The following is a 15444-nucleotide window of genomic DNA, read 5'->3' as shown; positions in this document are numbered from 1 at the left end:
ACCGGACAGTCTCTACGTAAAAGAATAAATGGACACAAATCAGATGTCAAGAATTATAACATTCAAAAACCAGTCGGAGAACACTTCAATCTCTTTGGTCACTCGATTACTGACCTAAAAGTGGCTATACTTCAACAAAAAAGCTTCAAAAACAGACTCCAACGAGAGACTGCTGAATTGGAATTAATTTGCAAACTGGATACAAGTAACTTAGGCTTGAATAAAGACTGGGAATGGATGGGTTATTACACAAAGTAAAACTATTTCCCCATATTTATTCCTCTTCCCCCTTCCCCCCCCCCGTTCTTCAGACATTTTTGTCAACTGCTGGAAATGGGCCACCTTGATTATCATTACAAAAGGTCCCCCCCCCAGCTCTCCTGCTGATAATAGCTTACCTTATCTGATCACTCTTGTTACAGTGTGTATGGTAACACCCATTGTTTCAGGTTCTCTATGTTTATAAATTTCCCCACTGTATTTTCCACTGCATGCATCCGATGAAGTGAGCTATAGCTCAGGAAAGCTTATGCTCAGATAAATTTGTTAGTCTCTAAGGGGCCACAAGTCCTTTTCTTTTTAATTGCGCGATTAATCACGATTAATTCTTTTAATCACTTGACAACCCTAGTGTAAACATGCAAAAAGAATCTCTTTAGCATGCTTAATAATTTTGGTGGCCCATATACAGACCTTGTGGGTCATTGCCTAATTCTATATATTCTGATATCATCCTCATCACTGTAATATGTGAGCTCCTTCCAATAGTGCTTTAAGCAGTGAGAGTAACATCTGACACGTGATTTGTTCTCTCATTCTCTGGGAAGGGGAAAAATTGTGTGGTCATTTTGTTTTGGTAGGATTCTGTTTTAGGGTTGTTGGTTTGTTTTTATTATTTTTTTAAATGTGCATGCTGTTTTCTGTGTATTAGAGAAGGCACAATTGAAGAAGTGTGCCTCACACTTGAAGTGGCTCACACTTGAAGATGGTGAGGTTTGTGGTGGTGTGTCAGCTCATTCTGCAGTCATGGACCAGCCCCTGAGAAACCTCTTGCCCTCCTGCACAGATGAACTTTTATCTTTATGATAGAAATTTCCATTGTGCCTGAGGAGTGGCGTTGCCCTTAGCTCCTGTGGGAGCCTAACCACAAAAGAACCCTACTGAAGAAAGTATGCGCACCAGCAAAGCTCTCAGCTGAAGCCCATTAGAAGAATAGGCCTTGTGAGAAGTTCTGATTCATGAGAGCTGGTAGCTGTAAGAGGATGCATGTACTGACTGCTCTACTGACCCAAGAAAAATTGGGAGACTCCCCTATCTTCAACATTTCCAATACATCACCATGCTATCTAGGCACAAAATAAAACATTATTTAGCATTGACTTCATTTTGAAGGTTCCTTTTATGCCTTTTTATTTGTTTTCCCCTCTTTGTAGTTTTATTATTTATCCTAGTGGTAGTGCCCCAAGATTCCAATCAAAATCAGGGCCGCATTGTATTGGGTGTTGTGCACAAACAGGTGTAATTTTTAACGCCTTTTTTAAGAGTGTGTCCGGAAAATGGTTAGGTGAGAGCTCCGTCTGATCTTCAGTTCTGAAGTTTGGGGGGCAGACAGGGGAGGGGGCCTATCATGAACAGTGCTATGGTTCCTGTTCTCAAGTCCTTGAATCTAGGCTCTGTCAATGTGAGTTTTGGTTCCCATTCGGTACTGTTATCTTGAATTGCTGTGGAATTAGAAAAGGCTGTAAGATAGATAGGTCCTAATTGTTGAGGGCTTAAAGGCAAAGGTTAGAAGTAATTTTAGTTGTACAAATAACACTGCACACATTGTGAAGCTCGGTTAGGTGCTATGTTAAGAGTGATCAATGTCTTCTGCTTCTGTGATCCAGCTGATTTTATTGTTGGCATATCTCATAGAAGACTGTCATACGGATGTGCTGCTAGCTAGCCAGATATGTAAGTGTAGATTCTGGTATCCATCTATACAAAGGAGATCCAGAACCCATGTGTTTGATCTTTAATATTTCACGAGGTGGCTGAGTAACTGACAGAAATGTGCATCCCCAGGAGTGCAAGCAGTGCCACAAGAATATAAAGTGACCAAAAAAACTCAGTGTTTATAAGACCTGAGAAGACAATTGGTCCACCTCAGGGTAGTAAACTTGCCCATTTAATGATAAACTGGATTAAATCCTTCGGACTTGTTCCTCCATGCAACCTGATGGCTTGATAGCATGCAAATTACTTCTGAGCTAGGTGGAGAAAGAGGAAAACAGGAACTCCATGAACCATAGGAACAAAGAATCAGACTGAGGGAAGTCCTATTCATTGCTAGCATCTCATGATCTCTTGGGGAAGACCTGTGCTGCTGACATGACAGCAAAAATAGTAGGTAAGCAGGTTCAGTGAGAAGAGAAGGTGTTAGACCGTCTAGGTATAGTAGGGCCCTACCATATTCACAGTCTACTTTGGTCAATTTCTTGGTCATAGGATTTTAAAAATTGTAAATTTCATGATTTCAGCTATTTAAATCTGAAATTTCATGGTGTTGTAATTGGGGCGGGGGGGATTGCAGTACTGCTACCCTTACTTCTGCACTGCTGCTGGTGATGGCACTGCCTTCAGCGCTGGGCAGTTGGAGAGCGGTGGCTGCTGGTAGGGAGCCCAGCTCTGAAGGCAGATCCACCACCAGCAGCAGCACAGAAGGATGGCATGGTATGGTATTGCCACCTTTACTTCTGTGCTGCTGCTGGTGGGGCATCTGGCCAATAGCCACCTCTCTCCAGCTGTCCAGCTCTGAAGGCAGCACAGAAGTAAGGGTGGCAACCCACCAAAATAACCCCCTGCAACTCTTTTGGGTCAGGACCCCCAATTTGAGAAACGCTGGTCTCCCCTATGAAATCTGTATAGTATAGGGTAGAAGCACACAAGACCAGATTTCACGGTGCGTGACCTGTTTTTCATGGCCATGAATTTAGTAGGGCCCTAGGCATAGGGCTTGTCTACATGGGGAGTTTAGTGCAGTGTAAGCTAGGATGTGAATTTAAAGTGTACTAGCTACTCTGCACTAACTACTTACAGACCCCCCTCTATTTCCACTCATACTTTGCACTGAATATCATCGTGCACTAGCTACTCCACACTTGCTGCTCTGAGCTTTTTTCCTCATAAGGGTTCTGTATGCTTACAGCTTTGTATTCCAACTTAAACCCAGAGCAAATTTACAACAGCGTTTCAGCCCAGGAGGAGTAAATAAATTAAAATGGTCAGTTGTGTTGGTTTTTTGGACAACAAATCTATTTTTGTATTGTAGGTTGCATAACATCTTTTCATTTGGTCAAATAAGTATCTCCATTATTTAACTGTAGAGGGTTGAGAGCCATTAAGATGTCTTTGTAAATTCTCATGTTAGAGTAAGAGATTTTTCCCTTGTTTGATACTAACAAAGACAAACTTGAAGTGCACTGAAAGGAAATTGTATTAAATATGCTGTTAATAATGAACATCAGTACTGTTGTACCTCACGATATAGAAGATATATCTGTTTTGGAAGAAGTTTAAACTAATATTGATTAAACAGGAAGGCTAGGTTAGCTGGATAACCTAGAAGCAGGAAAAAAAACCCAAATGAAACCATTCCTCGTTATGTTTCTCCTCAGATTATTAGAATCTACTGTCAGCACAATGGATGATGGTTGCTTGCTTCTGAAAGTCCTTTGAGTCTTTCTGAGGTGCTCTTTGAGTAGATAGATATTAGAGAATAAGCATTGTTTGTCTACTTTCTATATAGCAGAAAGACTGAGTTAGTTGTGATGACCTCAAATAGTGACACACTCTAATCAAGGCTTATTAGGAGGGAGGTGTGTGTTTTATTTTTATAAAATCTTGAAGAATAATTTTGTGCATTTCCTGCTCATTTAAAAATATGCTAATGCAGTGTGGGGTTTTTAATTTAATTTAATTTTTGTATTGTGATGTTATGTTCCATATTCTTTATGGAAATATGCTTATGATATGGCATAACTGAGAAATACTTTATGCAAGGTGGCTCACATGAGAGATCATTGGATATATCATTATATCATTATAATTTACCAAATGTGATTATCCAATTTGTATGCCTGTATCATTTCTGTATCTGAAGTTAGAAATATTGACCATGTATTTGTATTTAAAATGTGCTACTTTGGGTGACTCCTGCAACTAGTCCTTCAGGTACAACAATGCAAAGCCCGACAGGGCTGATGGCCCATCAGCAAAAGACAATAGGCTGTGAAAGAGCTTAGTCTTCCTGTGGATGCTCCAGACAGGCTACGAGTAATGGCTGCTACGACCCTGCTGAGACACGTGACTGAGTCACCTGGTACTGGACCTCCCCCCCATTGGAATGCCAGTGTTCTTCCATGGGAAGACTAAGGGTTTTCGCCATACACAAAAGCTATATAAGGTAGGGGAGTGACATCATGATGGTTCTCCTCTGCTTCCCCACCCAAAGAGACATTGAAAAACACCTAGAAGCAAGAACTGAAACTTGGGGGGATCAGAGTTGAGCCCAGGCTGGAAGGGCATCTAGCTTGTGAGTAATAATACCCGAAGTGTCAAGCTGCAGACCTGTGCAGCTGACTTTCAAGACACTTTGTAATCTGCCTATGACAATACTTAGGGTTAGAAATTTCTATTTGTAGCCAATTTCTTTAGTTAATCAAGTTTAGTGTGCATGGTTTTTTTTTGCTTAGTAATCTGCTTTGTTCTGTTTGCTGTCCCTTTAACCACTTAAAATCTGCTTTTTATAGTTCATAAATTAGTTTTGTTTATTATTAAATCCAGTTTATGCAATTTCTAACTGGGGTGGGGAGGGCAAGAAAGTGTGCATATCTCTCTTCACAGTGAGGAAGAGGGCGAATTTTTATGAGCTTGTGCTATGCAGATTTTTCTGTACAGCTCAATACAATATACCTTTGGGCTTATCTCCCAAAAGGGGTGTGCATGTGAGTGCTGGGTGAGTCCTCTGACACAGAGCTGACTTCAGTCTTTGTCTGCAGCTGGGTGTGGCCCTACCTGTGTGTGCTGCAAGAGGCCAGAGAGCCTAATTCAGCAAAACAGGGAGAGGGAATCCAGGCTGGTGGAGCAGGAGAGGGTCAGTGAAACCACAGTGGCATCCTGGATGGAGGGGTCTAACCCATCACGTGTATATATTTGATTCCAAAGCTAGGCTAGTGTCATTCAAAATTTTAAATAATTTTTGAAATACAGTGATATGATCTTAATGACAAGCTACATTAGTTTTAAAAATCAGGATTAATAACGTACTGTTCCAAGATGCAGTAGTCTTAAATTTCTAAGTTTTCATTGCTGTAACACCTCTACTGTATAAATGTCAGAGTTTTCATAAAACATCAGATTATTATACACACACCAACATTACATGAATAAAATAAGTCACATATACAGGACTGCCCTGCATTGACATTATTCAGTATAAAACAAACATACAACTGAAGAAGAATTCTACGCTGTACTCCACTGATACTTGACACTCATAAGTTCTAGTTAAAATAATGGACCAAGGACTTTGATAGCATTTTTCCCCTTAACTAAGCATTCATCATGATTGTCACCTTTATTTTTTGCCCTATCGTCAGACTTTTTGTGTATCTTTACCATAGCAAGCCACTAGCCTTAATGCTATGGTTGATAATGGGTTGTAGGTTTCCTTTGTTGTGCCGGTGTACTCTGTCAGTTGTTGTGGGATTTACCTGCTGTAAAGGAGCCGTTAAAGGGTCACAACACCAAGGCTGACCATCTCCAAATTAAGCCTACTCTGCAAATTACTTCCTTGCTTTAAGTATTTGAGACTTTATTTAGAAAATTTACACGCTCATCAATTTCAATGTTGAAACAAAGAACAAATATGTGGGGTTTTTTTTTTTTTAGCAAAGAGAACCACCCACAACAATCTTTGGGTGCTTATTTATATTTGTGGGGATGTACATAATATCCCTCTTGCCTGCCTGCCCTCATTGCAAATGGGTAGTGACTTAAATGTATAAGACTATTACAAGAAAAATATCCTTTGTGGTATTTCTGACCTAATTGAAACCACAGAGAAATCTTATTCGAATTCTGCAAAATATAAATTAAGACATAGCCCAGTTTCTGAACAGGAACAGTGGTTTCAAAATTTAAAATAGAGTGCTGTGTCTCCAACAGAAGGGAAGGGGAGTGTCTTCTATTCTCCCTGGTAATTAGTAGGTGGTCAGCACAAAAATGTCTGCTCAGACCTGATTCTGTCTATATTATTACATGCATGAGTGATTCATAGAATCATAGAATCATAGAATATCAGGGTTGGAAGGGACCCCAGAAGGTCATCTAGTCCAACCCCCTGCTCAAAGCAGGACCAAGTCCCAGTTAAATCATCCCAGCCAGGGCTTTGTCAAGCCTGACCTTAAAAACCTCTAAGGAAGGAGATTCTACCACCTCCCTAGGTAACGCATTCCAGTGTTTCACCACCCTCTTAGTGAAAAAGTTTTTCCTAATATCCAATCTAAACCTCCCCCATTGCAACTTGAGACCATTACTCCTCGTTCTGTCATCTGCTACCATTGAGAACAGTCTAGAGCCATCCTCTTTGAAACCCCCTTTCAGGTAGTTGAAAGCAGCTATCAAATCCCCCCTCATTCTTCTCTTCTGCAGACTAAACAATCCCAGCTCCCTCAGCCTCTCCTCATAAGTCATGTGCTCTAGACCCCTAATCATTTTCGTTGCCCTTCGTTGTACTCTTTCCAATTTATCCACATCCTTCCTGTAGTGTGGGGCCCAAAACTGGACACAGTACTCCAGATGAGGCCTCACCAGTGTCGAATAGAGGGGAACGATCACGTCCCTCGATCTGCTCGCTATGCCCCTACTTATACATCCCAAAATGCCATTGGCCTTCTTGGCAACAAGGGCACACTGCTGACTCATATCCAGCTTCTCGTCCACTGTCACCCCTAGGTCCTTTTCCGCAGAACTGCTGCCGAGCCATTCGGTCCCTAGTCTGTAGCGGTGCATTGGATTCTTCCATCCTAAGTGCAGGACCCTGCACTTATCCTTATTGAACCTCATTAGATTTCTTTTGGCCCAATCCTCCAATTTGTCTAGGTCCTTCTGTATCCTATCCCTCCCCTCCAGCGTATCTACCACTCCTCCCAGTTTAGTATCATCCGCAAATTTGCTGAGAGTGCAATCCACACCATCCTCCAGATCATTTATGAAGATATTGAACAAAACGGGCCCCAGGACCGACCCCTGGGGCACTCCACTTGACACCGGCTGCCAACTAGACATGGAGCCATTGATCACTACCCGTTGAGCCCGACAATCTAGCCAGCTTTCTACCCACCTTATAGTGCATTCATCCAGCCCATACTTCCTTAACTTGCTGACAAGAATGCTGTGGGAGACCGTGTCAAAAGCTTTGCTAAAGTCAAGAAACAATACATCCACTGCTTTCCCTTCATCCACAGAACCAGTAATCTCATCATAAAAGGCGATTAGATTAGTCAGGCATGACCTTCCCTTGGTGAATCCATGCTGACTGTTCCTGATCACTTTCCTCTCCTCTAAGTGCTTCAGGATTGATTCTTTGAGGACCTGCTCCATGATTTTTCCAGGGACTGAGGTGAGGCTGACTGGCCTGTAGTTCCCAGGATCCTCCTTCTTCCCTTTTTTAAAGATGGGCACTACATTAGCCTTTTTCCAGTCATCCGGGACTTCCCCCGTTCGCCACGAGTTTTCAAAGATAATGGCCAAGGGCTCTGCAATCACAGCCGCCAATTCCTTCAACACTCTCGGATGCAATTCGTCCGGCCCCATGGACTTGTGCACGTCCAGCTTTTCTAAATAGTCCCTAACCACCTCTATCTCTACAGAGGGCTGGCCATCTCTTCCCCATTTTGTGTTGCCCAGCACAGCAGTCTGGGAGCTGACCTTGTTAGTGAAAACAGAGGCAAAAAAAGCATTGAGTACATTAGCTTTTTCCACATCCTCTGTCACTAGCTTGCCTCCCTCATTCAGTAAGGGGCCCACACTTTCCTTGGCTTTCTTCTTGTTGCCAACATACCTGAAGAAACCCTTCTTGTTACTCTTGACATCTCTTCTTGACATCTTCTTGACATCTGATTGTTAGTATTTAAACAAATACTTGATCCTTGCCCCCATCTTTTTTGTATTATTGTGTTCTACTGTGAAGTGTTTCTTGTTAGGGGAGTTATTTTGGGGGTTTTGAGAAAAGAAGGATTACCCTGACAAACTGCAGAAGGACGCTCTGATGTTTAGTGAGCTTCAAGGATTTGGTCAGGCAAGATCGCATGACACCTAAACTAGGCCATTAGCAGTTGAGCTGTAGGACTGTACCGAGCACCTGTTATACTCTGTGCAGCTATTCCATCTATAGTACTAGGGAAGAGGCACAATTTATTTTATCATTGTGCTTGTTAGAAATGTGACTATACAACAAGTATCATGGAAAGGGACACCATTTTGTGGAAGTTTGTAAAATTTGCACTTAATTGAGGTTTAATTTTAAACATCTTAGTTTAATTATTCTCAATCTTCAAAAAAAAATGTATTAAACTTTTGCTTTGTTTCTGTGCCAGCTTGTTTTAAAGAATTGTTCTAATTGATTGCAAAATTTTTTAAACGTTATCTTACAAGTATGTTTAATATGCTCTGCTAATATGAAGAAAAATAAACTCTGTAGTTTAAAGAATTACATTTAATAATGCAGATTGGTGATCAAATCTACCAGAGTCACTTCAAAGATCTCAAATTCCTTGCCTAACAGCATTTCTTCAATTCCCCTTTTTTAACAATTGTATTAATCTGCCATTTACTCATGGGTCTCACCGTTCCCGTCTTCATCACAGCATTCATTTTCCTCCTCCTTCACCTCCCTCCCCCCCCGCCTGCATTTCCCTATCCTTGTTACTCACCCTTGCACGAATCCCACCAGCTGGTCCTTTTCCCTTCTCCAGCCCAGTTTCCCCCCTTCTCCCACCAGCATAAACCCAGTGCCTACATCCACACTCTTTCTTTTGTGCCACTATCTCTGCTGACATTTGCCCCAACCCTTGCCCTCCTTCTATCCTCTGCCTCCCACACGTCCCTGCCATGACTTTCACCCCCTCATACCAAACCATTTCTAACCTCAGGCCCATTCCCTTCCTTGCCCACTCTCTCTTCTCCTCCTTCTCCTCCTCCTCCTATCTCTGGAATGCCCACTTCTTCTCTAAAAAGATGACAACTATCCACAACCTCTTCATATCTCAGTTCCTTCAGCTCTTGGCTGTGTGACTTGGATCCCATCATCTGACTGCCTTTGCAGCTGCCCTCTCTAACAGAGGACTCTCCTTCTTCCACACTACCAGCCCTTGATCGGACCATGGTTGGGGTGTTGGGCTTCTCCTTTCCCATTCCTGAAGCTTCCAACCCCTCATTTATTTAAAAAAGGAAAAAGAGTGGAAAAAGGAGAAAAGTGTATCTGACTCTTCATCCCTCCCCCCCATGTTGCTGTCATCAACCATCCACCCAGTTCATCCCATCCCTATCAGCCTTTCTCTCTGATTTTGACTTCTTCCTCATCCTTGCTGACCTCATTTTCCAGGTTCATGATTCAGCTGACCCCTTAGCTGCACATTTCCTTGTCCTCATCTCTTCATTCAACTTACAGCCTTGGTTCAACTGTCCCACTCACCACCAAAAGGGCCATTCACTTGACGTGGTCTTCACAAAGCACTGCACTCTCTCTTGTCTCTCAGTTGTTGAGTTCCCCCATTCCAACCATCACCAGATCGCATTCAGCCTCTTCCCCCGCATCCTCCTTTACGTCCTGTTACTCAGCCTTCCTGTGACTTCCAATCCACCAACATAGATGACTTCTCCTTTTCTCTTTTTTCTTTTCTTAAATTGATATAGCTGTTGATTCACTCCATGCTTTGGTCTTCTCTACTCTGACTTTTGCCCCTCTCTCCCATCGCAAGGTCTACCTTGCCAACCCCCAGCCTTGCTCCTGCTTTCACTCTCCGAAGAGTTTCTGGCAAAAATCCCATGACCAAGCTGATTTCCTCCACTACAGATTTATTCTCTCCTGCTTCTCTTCTGCCATCTTCCTAGATAAACAACTCTACCTCTCCAACTTAACTGAATCACATGCCCTCCTTCCCAACCACCTTTGAATACCTTCGCAAACCTTTTCCTCCATTTGCTTCTCTCCACATAGGATCTCACTGATTTCAAAAAAAAAACTGACAAAATACCTTCCCTTCCCCTTCCTACCATTCTTCCCTCCTTCTTGTCACAGACGCATAAGTTATCTGTTCTCCTCTGGTCACTCAACTTATCCCAGTGACCACAACCCATCCCATCTCTTGATCTCCCTTGCACCCAGTCTCCTTCCCACCTTATTCTTCTCATTAACTTCTCATTCTCTGCTGTCTTTCTCCTCACAATACAAACACACTTTATTTTCTCCCACTTTAAAAAAGCCCACCCTTGACCCTACTTGCCTCTTTAACTACTGCCTCATCTCCGTTTATCTCTAAGCTCATTGAACATGCTATCAGAAGTTGCTTTCCTTCAATTTCATAAAGGACCCTCTCTAATCTGGTTTTTGCCCCTTGCTCGCCACTGAAACTGCTCTTGTCAGTGACTTCTAATTAATTTTTCCTAGCCAAAGTTCAGAACCAGTACTCCATCCTTATTCCCCTTGACCTGTCAGCCGCCTTGGAAAGCACTGAAAATGTTCCTTTTTCAAAAAAATTTCTCCTTTGGCTTCTGTGACTCTGTCCCTCTCTTGGTTTTTATCCTACTTCTCAAATCATTCCTTCATTGTGTCCTTCAGAGGGTACTCCTCATCCCACCTCCAACTTTCTGTGTGTGTGTTCTATAGGGCGCTGGTTTCGGAGTAGCAGCCGTGTTAGTCTTTATTGGCAAAAAGAAAAGGAGTACTTGTGGCACCTTAGAGACTAACAAATTTATTTGAGCAGAAGCTTTCGTGAGTTACAGCTCACTTCATAGGATGCATTCAGTGGAAAATACAGTGGGGAGATTTACACAGAGAGAGAGAGAGAGAGAGAGAGGCAATGGATTTTATCATACACACTGTAAGGAGAGGGATCACTTATTATTATTAATCAAGGTGGGGCATTTCCAGCAGTTGACAAGAATGTCTGAGGAACAGGGGGGAGGAGGGGAATAACACAGGGAAATAGTTTTACTTTGTGTAATGACCCATCCACTCCCAGTCTCTATTCAAGCCTAAGTTAATTGTATCCAGTTTGCAAATTAATTCCAATTCAGCAGTCTCTCGTTGGAGTCTTTTTGAAGTTTTTTTTGTTTGAAGAATAGCCACTCTCAGGTCTGTAATCGAGTGACCAGAGAGATTGAAGTGTTCTCTGACTGGTTTTTGAATGTTATAATTCTTGACGTCTGATTTGTGTCCATTTATTCTTTTACGTAGAGACTGTCCAGTTTGACCAATGTACATGGCAGAGGGGCATTGCTGGCACATATCACATTGGTAGATGCGCAGGTGAATGAGCCTCTGATAGTGTGGCTGATGTGATTTAGGCCCTGTGATGGTGTCCCCTGAATAGATGATATGTGGACAGAGTTGGCAACGGGCTTTGTTGCAAGGATAGGTTCCTGGGTTAGTGGTTCTGTTGTGTGGTGTGTGGTTGCTGGTGAGTGTTTGCTTCAGGTTGGGGGGCTGTCTGTAAGCAAGGACTGGCCTGTCTCCCAAGATCTGTGAGAGTGATGGGTCGTCCTTCAGGATAGGTTGCAGATCCTTGATGATGCGTTGGAGAGGTTTTAGTTGGGGGCTGAAGGTGATGGCTAGTGGTGTTCTGTTGTTTTCTTTATTGGGCCTGTCCTGTAATAGGTGACTTCTGGGTATTCTTCTGGCTCTGTCAATCTGTTTCTTCACTTCAGCAGGTGGGTATTGTAGTTGTAAGAATACTTGATAGAGATCTTGTAGGTGTTTGTCTCTGTCTGAGGGGTTGGAGCAAATGTGGTTGTATCATAGAGCTTGGCTGTAGACAATGGATCGTGTGGTGTGATCTGGGTGAAAGCTGGAGGCATGTAGGTAGGAATAGAAGTCAGTAGGTTTCCGATATAGGGTGGTGTTTATGTGACCATCGCTTATTAGCACCTTAGTGTCCAAAAAGTGGGCGCTGTCCTTGGTCCTCTTTTCTTTTCCCTCTAAACTTTATCTCTGGGTAATCTCATCTCCAGACTCAAATTTAACTACCATCAACTGTGTGGATCTTCACGCCAGATAACTCCTGTTATCTTCTGTACAAATTAAAATCTTGGTCCAGCTCTCTGACATCTCCTCACTGTCAACTTGAGATTAAACATGGATAAAATAGAGCTCTTAATGTGCCTCCTAGAATGCTTCCTGCTACCTTCTTTCTCGATTACTGTAGACACTATCACCATGCTGCCCGTCATTCTCTTTGATGTCCTCTCGTCCAGGCTACATCTAAATCTTGTAGATTCTAATATATGGCCTTTCCTGTCTATCCACTCATCTAAACCTCTTGTCTAGGCTCTTATCATCTTGTGTCTCAATTATTACAACATCCTTTTTTCTGGCCTTGATAAGTGCACTGTTTCCCTGCTCGTATATGTTCAGAATGCTGGTATAAAGATGATCTTTCTAGCCCACCACTTTGACCATGCCACCTCTCTGCATCCCTCCAGTGGCCCCCACTACTTTGTCAATCAAATATAAGCTATTTGTCTTCACTTTTAAACCCCTGGCCTGCCCCCCACCCTATCTATAATATCTCATTGGCGAGCAAGATGTCGACTCTTGCGTCCATGATGCCACCCTTTATTGCCCACTTGTTTAAATTTTCAAACAAGCACCTTTGTATTTTCTCCTGTGCTGCCCGTCAGGCCTGAAAGGAGTTCCCTGTAAACATCTGCAAAGCTACCTCATTCAAACCCCTCCTTTTCTGTGATACCTACAAAAATATTGGCAACATTTAGGTGGTGGGTATGCTGAGACCACTAAACAATGCAATCATGTTGACCAATATTGTCTTATTGTTTCCCTGCACTCCCCCATCTGACTGTATCCAGCTGTTGTCTTTTATTTTATATTTTGATTGTAAACTTGACCGTGGGCAGGAATCATCTTTTTGTTCTGTATTTATTCAGCACCTAGGACAGCAGGGCCATGGTCCGTAAGTAGGGCACCTAGGCATGATAGTAATAAAATAAATAATAATAATAATGAATTGACATTAGATCAAATTGTACCAGTGCATTTGTTCATAACAACAAAGCTTGACATTTGTGCACTTTCAAACCTTTCTAATGTAACACAGTCCCTTAGATGAGTTGTGAACAGTGAGGATTAAACCTTGGACCTCTGGGTCTAAAACCATTAGTCTCTACTGACTGACTTAAAAGGCTGACCATCTGTTGGCTCAGAGGCTTCAGTGAACTCATAAACCCTGTGATTCAGCCACCAGAGGGGGCCAGAGACCTAAAGAGCAGAGGTGGGAAAACTACGGCCTGCAGGCCACATCCAGCCCGCGGGACCGTCCTACCTGGCCCCTGAGCTCCCAGCCGGGAGGCTAGCCGCGGCCACTCCCACACTGTTCCCCCTCCTCCAGAGTTACGCCACCACATGGGCAGCATGGCGGTGTGTCTAGTTCTGGTTGGGCGGCGTGGCTGCCAGACGTGCTGCTCTGAGCAGCATGGTGTGGGGGGGAAGGTTGGATAAGGGGCAGGAGGTCCTGGGGGGCAGTCGGGAGCAAGGGGCGGTTGGGTGGGGCGGGGCGGAGGTGCGGGGGCAGTCGGGGCAGTTGGGTGGGGCGGGGTGGAGGTGCGGGGGCAGTCGGGATGGGGAACGGGGCAGTTGGATAGAGTAGAGGTTTTGGTGGGGGGGACGGGGAACGGAGGAGGGTTAGATGGGGGGAGGTCTCAGAGACTCATAGACTTTAAGGTCAGAAGGGACCATTATGATCATCTAGTCTGACCTCCTGCACAACGCAGGCCACAGAATCTCACCTGTTCACTCCTTTAACAAACCCCTGACCTATGTCTGATCTATTGAAGTCCTCAACTCGTGGGTACAGAGAATCCTTCAAGGTACAGAGAATCCTTCAGCAGGTGACCCGTGCCCCACGCTGCAGAGGAAGGCGAAAAACCCCGGGTCTCGGGGGGCGGTTAGGGGTGGGGATCCCGGGATGGGGTGGTCAGGGGACAAGGAGCAGGTGGGGTGGGTTGGATTGGGGGTGGGGTTCTGAGGGGGGCAGTCGGGCGGAGACGTGGGAGGGGGCAGATAGGGGGTGGGGGCCAGGCTTTTTGGGGACGTGCAAAGCCTTCCCTATCCGGCTCTCCATACAGTTTTGCATCCTGATGTGGCACTCGGGCCAAAAAGTTTGCCCACCCCTGCTATAGAATATAATTGTGGGTTACACTAGCACAATGGTTTTCAACCTTTCCAGACTACTGTATCCCTTTCAGGAGTCTGATTGTCTTGCCTATCCCAAGTTTCACCTCACATAAAACCAGCTTACAAAATCAAACATAGAAACACAAAAGTGTCACAGCACACTATTACTGAAAAGTTGCTTACTTTCTCATTTTTATCATATAATTATAAAATAAATGTATTGGAATATAAATGTACTTACATTTCAGTGTGATCCTTGAGACTGTTTTTTTCACTTGTGGGACTTGCCTAAAGCTGAAGCTCTGCCACATGGGGCTGAAGCATGTAACTTAGCTTTTTGTGCCCCCTCCCCCGTGGTGTGGGGCTCTGTGCAATTGCCCTGCTTGCCACCCCCTAATGCCAGCCCTGCACTTGCAAGCCCCCCAAGCCCATCCCATAATTCCGTCTTTCCTATGGGCTGCAACCCCTAGGTTGAGAAACTATTATCTAGATGAGTTGCATATCCCCTGGAAGACCTTTGAGTACCCCCAGTGGTACACGTACCCCTGCTTGAGAACCACTGTGCTAGCATTTCAAAATAACCGTAGTCATATTTATGGAAAGGTCCTTTGAGATGTGCTAATTCAATGCACCAGTATAAATATTTTTCATATCTTGTTAACTTTACTTTTTAACACTAAAGACTATTTTAAAGGATACTTACTATGAAATCCATTTTCATGTATTAAAATATATAATATGCACATTATGTAATTTTGGTAGTTTTTCTTTACAGGTGATCCTGTGAATTAATGTACCATCAATGATGGCAGACCACCCGCCGCTACTGGATACTACTCAGATTATAAGTAGTGAAATTCCTCTTCTACCTGCCTCTATTGTTAGTGGCGATGGAGCACAACAGGTAAAGAAACTTCAATACCTTTGCTTTTTTTTATGCCATATTTACAAAAGAAATGTCATTATGTACCAGCTGAAGAGGTGAGATATTT

At 43.4% G+C, this 15444-nt stretch overlaps 1 protein-coding gene across 3 annotated transcripts in view; it reads left to right on the top strand.

The window, feature by feature from the left end:
• The window catches only part of FNDC3A (fibronectin type III domain containing 3A), a 219804-nt gene that overhangs the window by 19374 nt on the left and 184986 nt on the right, over nucleotides 1–15444 (top strand). For all 3 annotated transcript variants that reach the window (XM_038410965.2, XM_038410958.2, XM_043504514.1), the window contains one exon: nucleotides 15228–15356. In XM_038410965.2, coding sequence (XP_038266893.1) covers nucleotides 15255–15356 — 102 coding nt within the window. In that variant the 5' untranslated portion in view covers nucleotides 15228–15254. Of the gene's footprint in view, nucleotides 1–15227; nucleotides 15357–15444 lie in introns of those variants that run through there.

The sequence above is a fragment of the Dermochelys coriacea genome, chromosome 1, assembly GCF_009764565.3.
Source record: "Dermochelys coriacea isolate rDerCor1 chromosome 1, rDerCor1.pri.v4, whole genome shotgun sequence".
In the NCBI taxonomy this organism is placed as follows: domain Eukaryota; kingdom Metazoa; phylum Chordata; order Testudines; family Dermochelyidae; genus Dermochelys; species Dermochelys coriacea.
The sequence above is the reverse complement of the archived record's forward strand: the minus strand, read 5'-3'. Positions and strand labels throughout refer to the sequence as shown.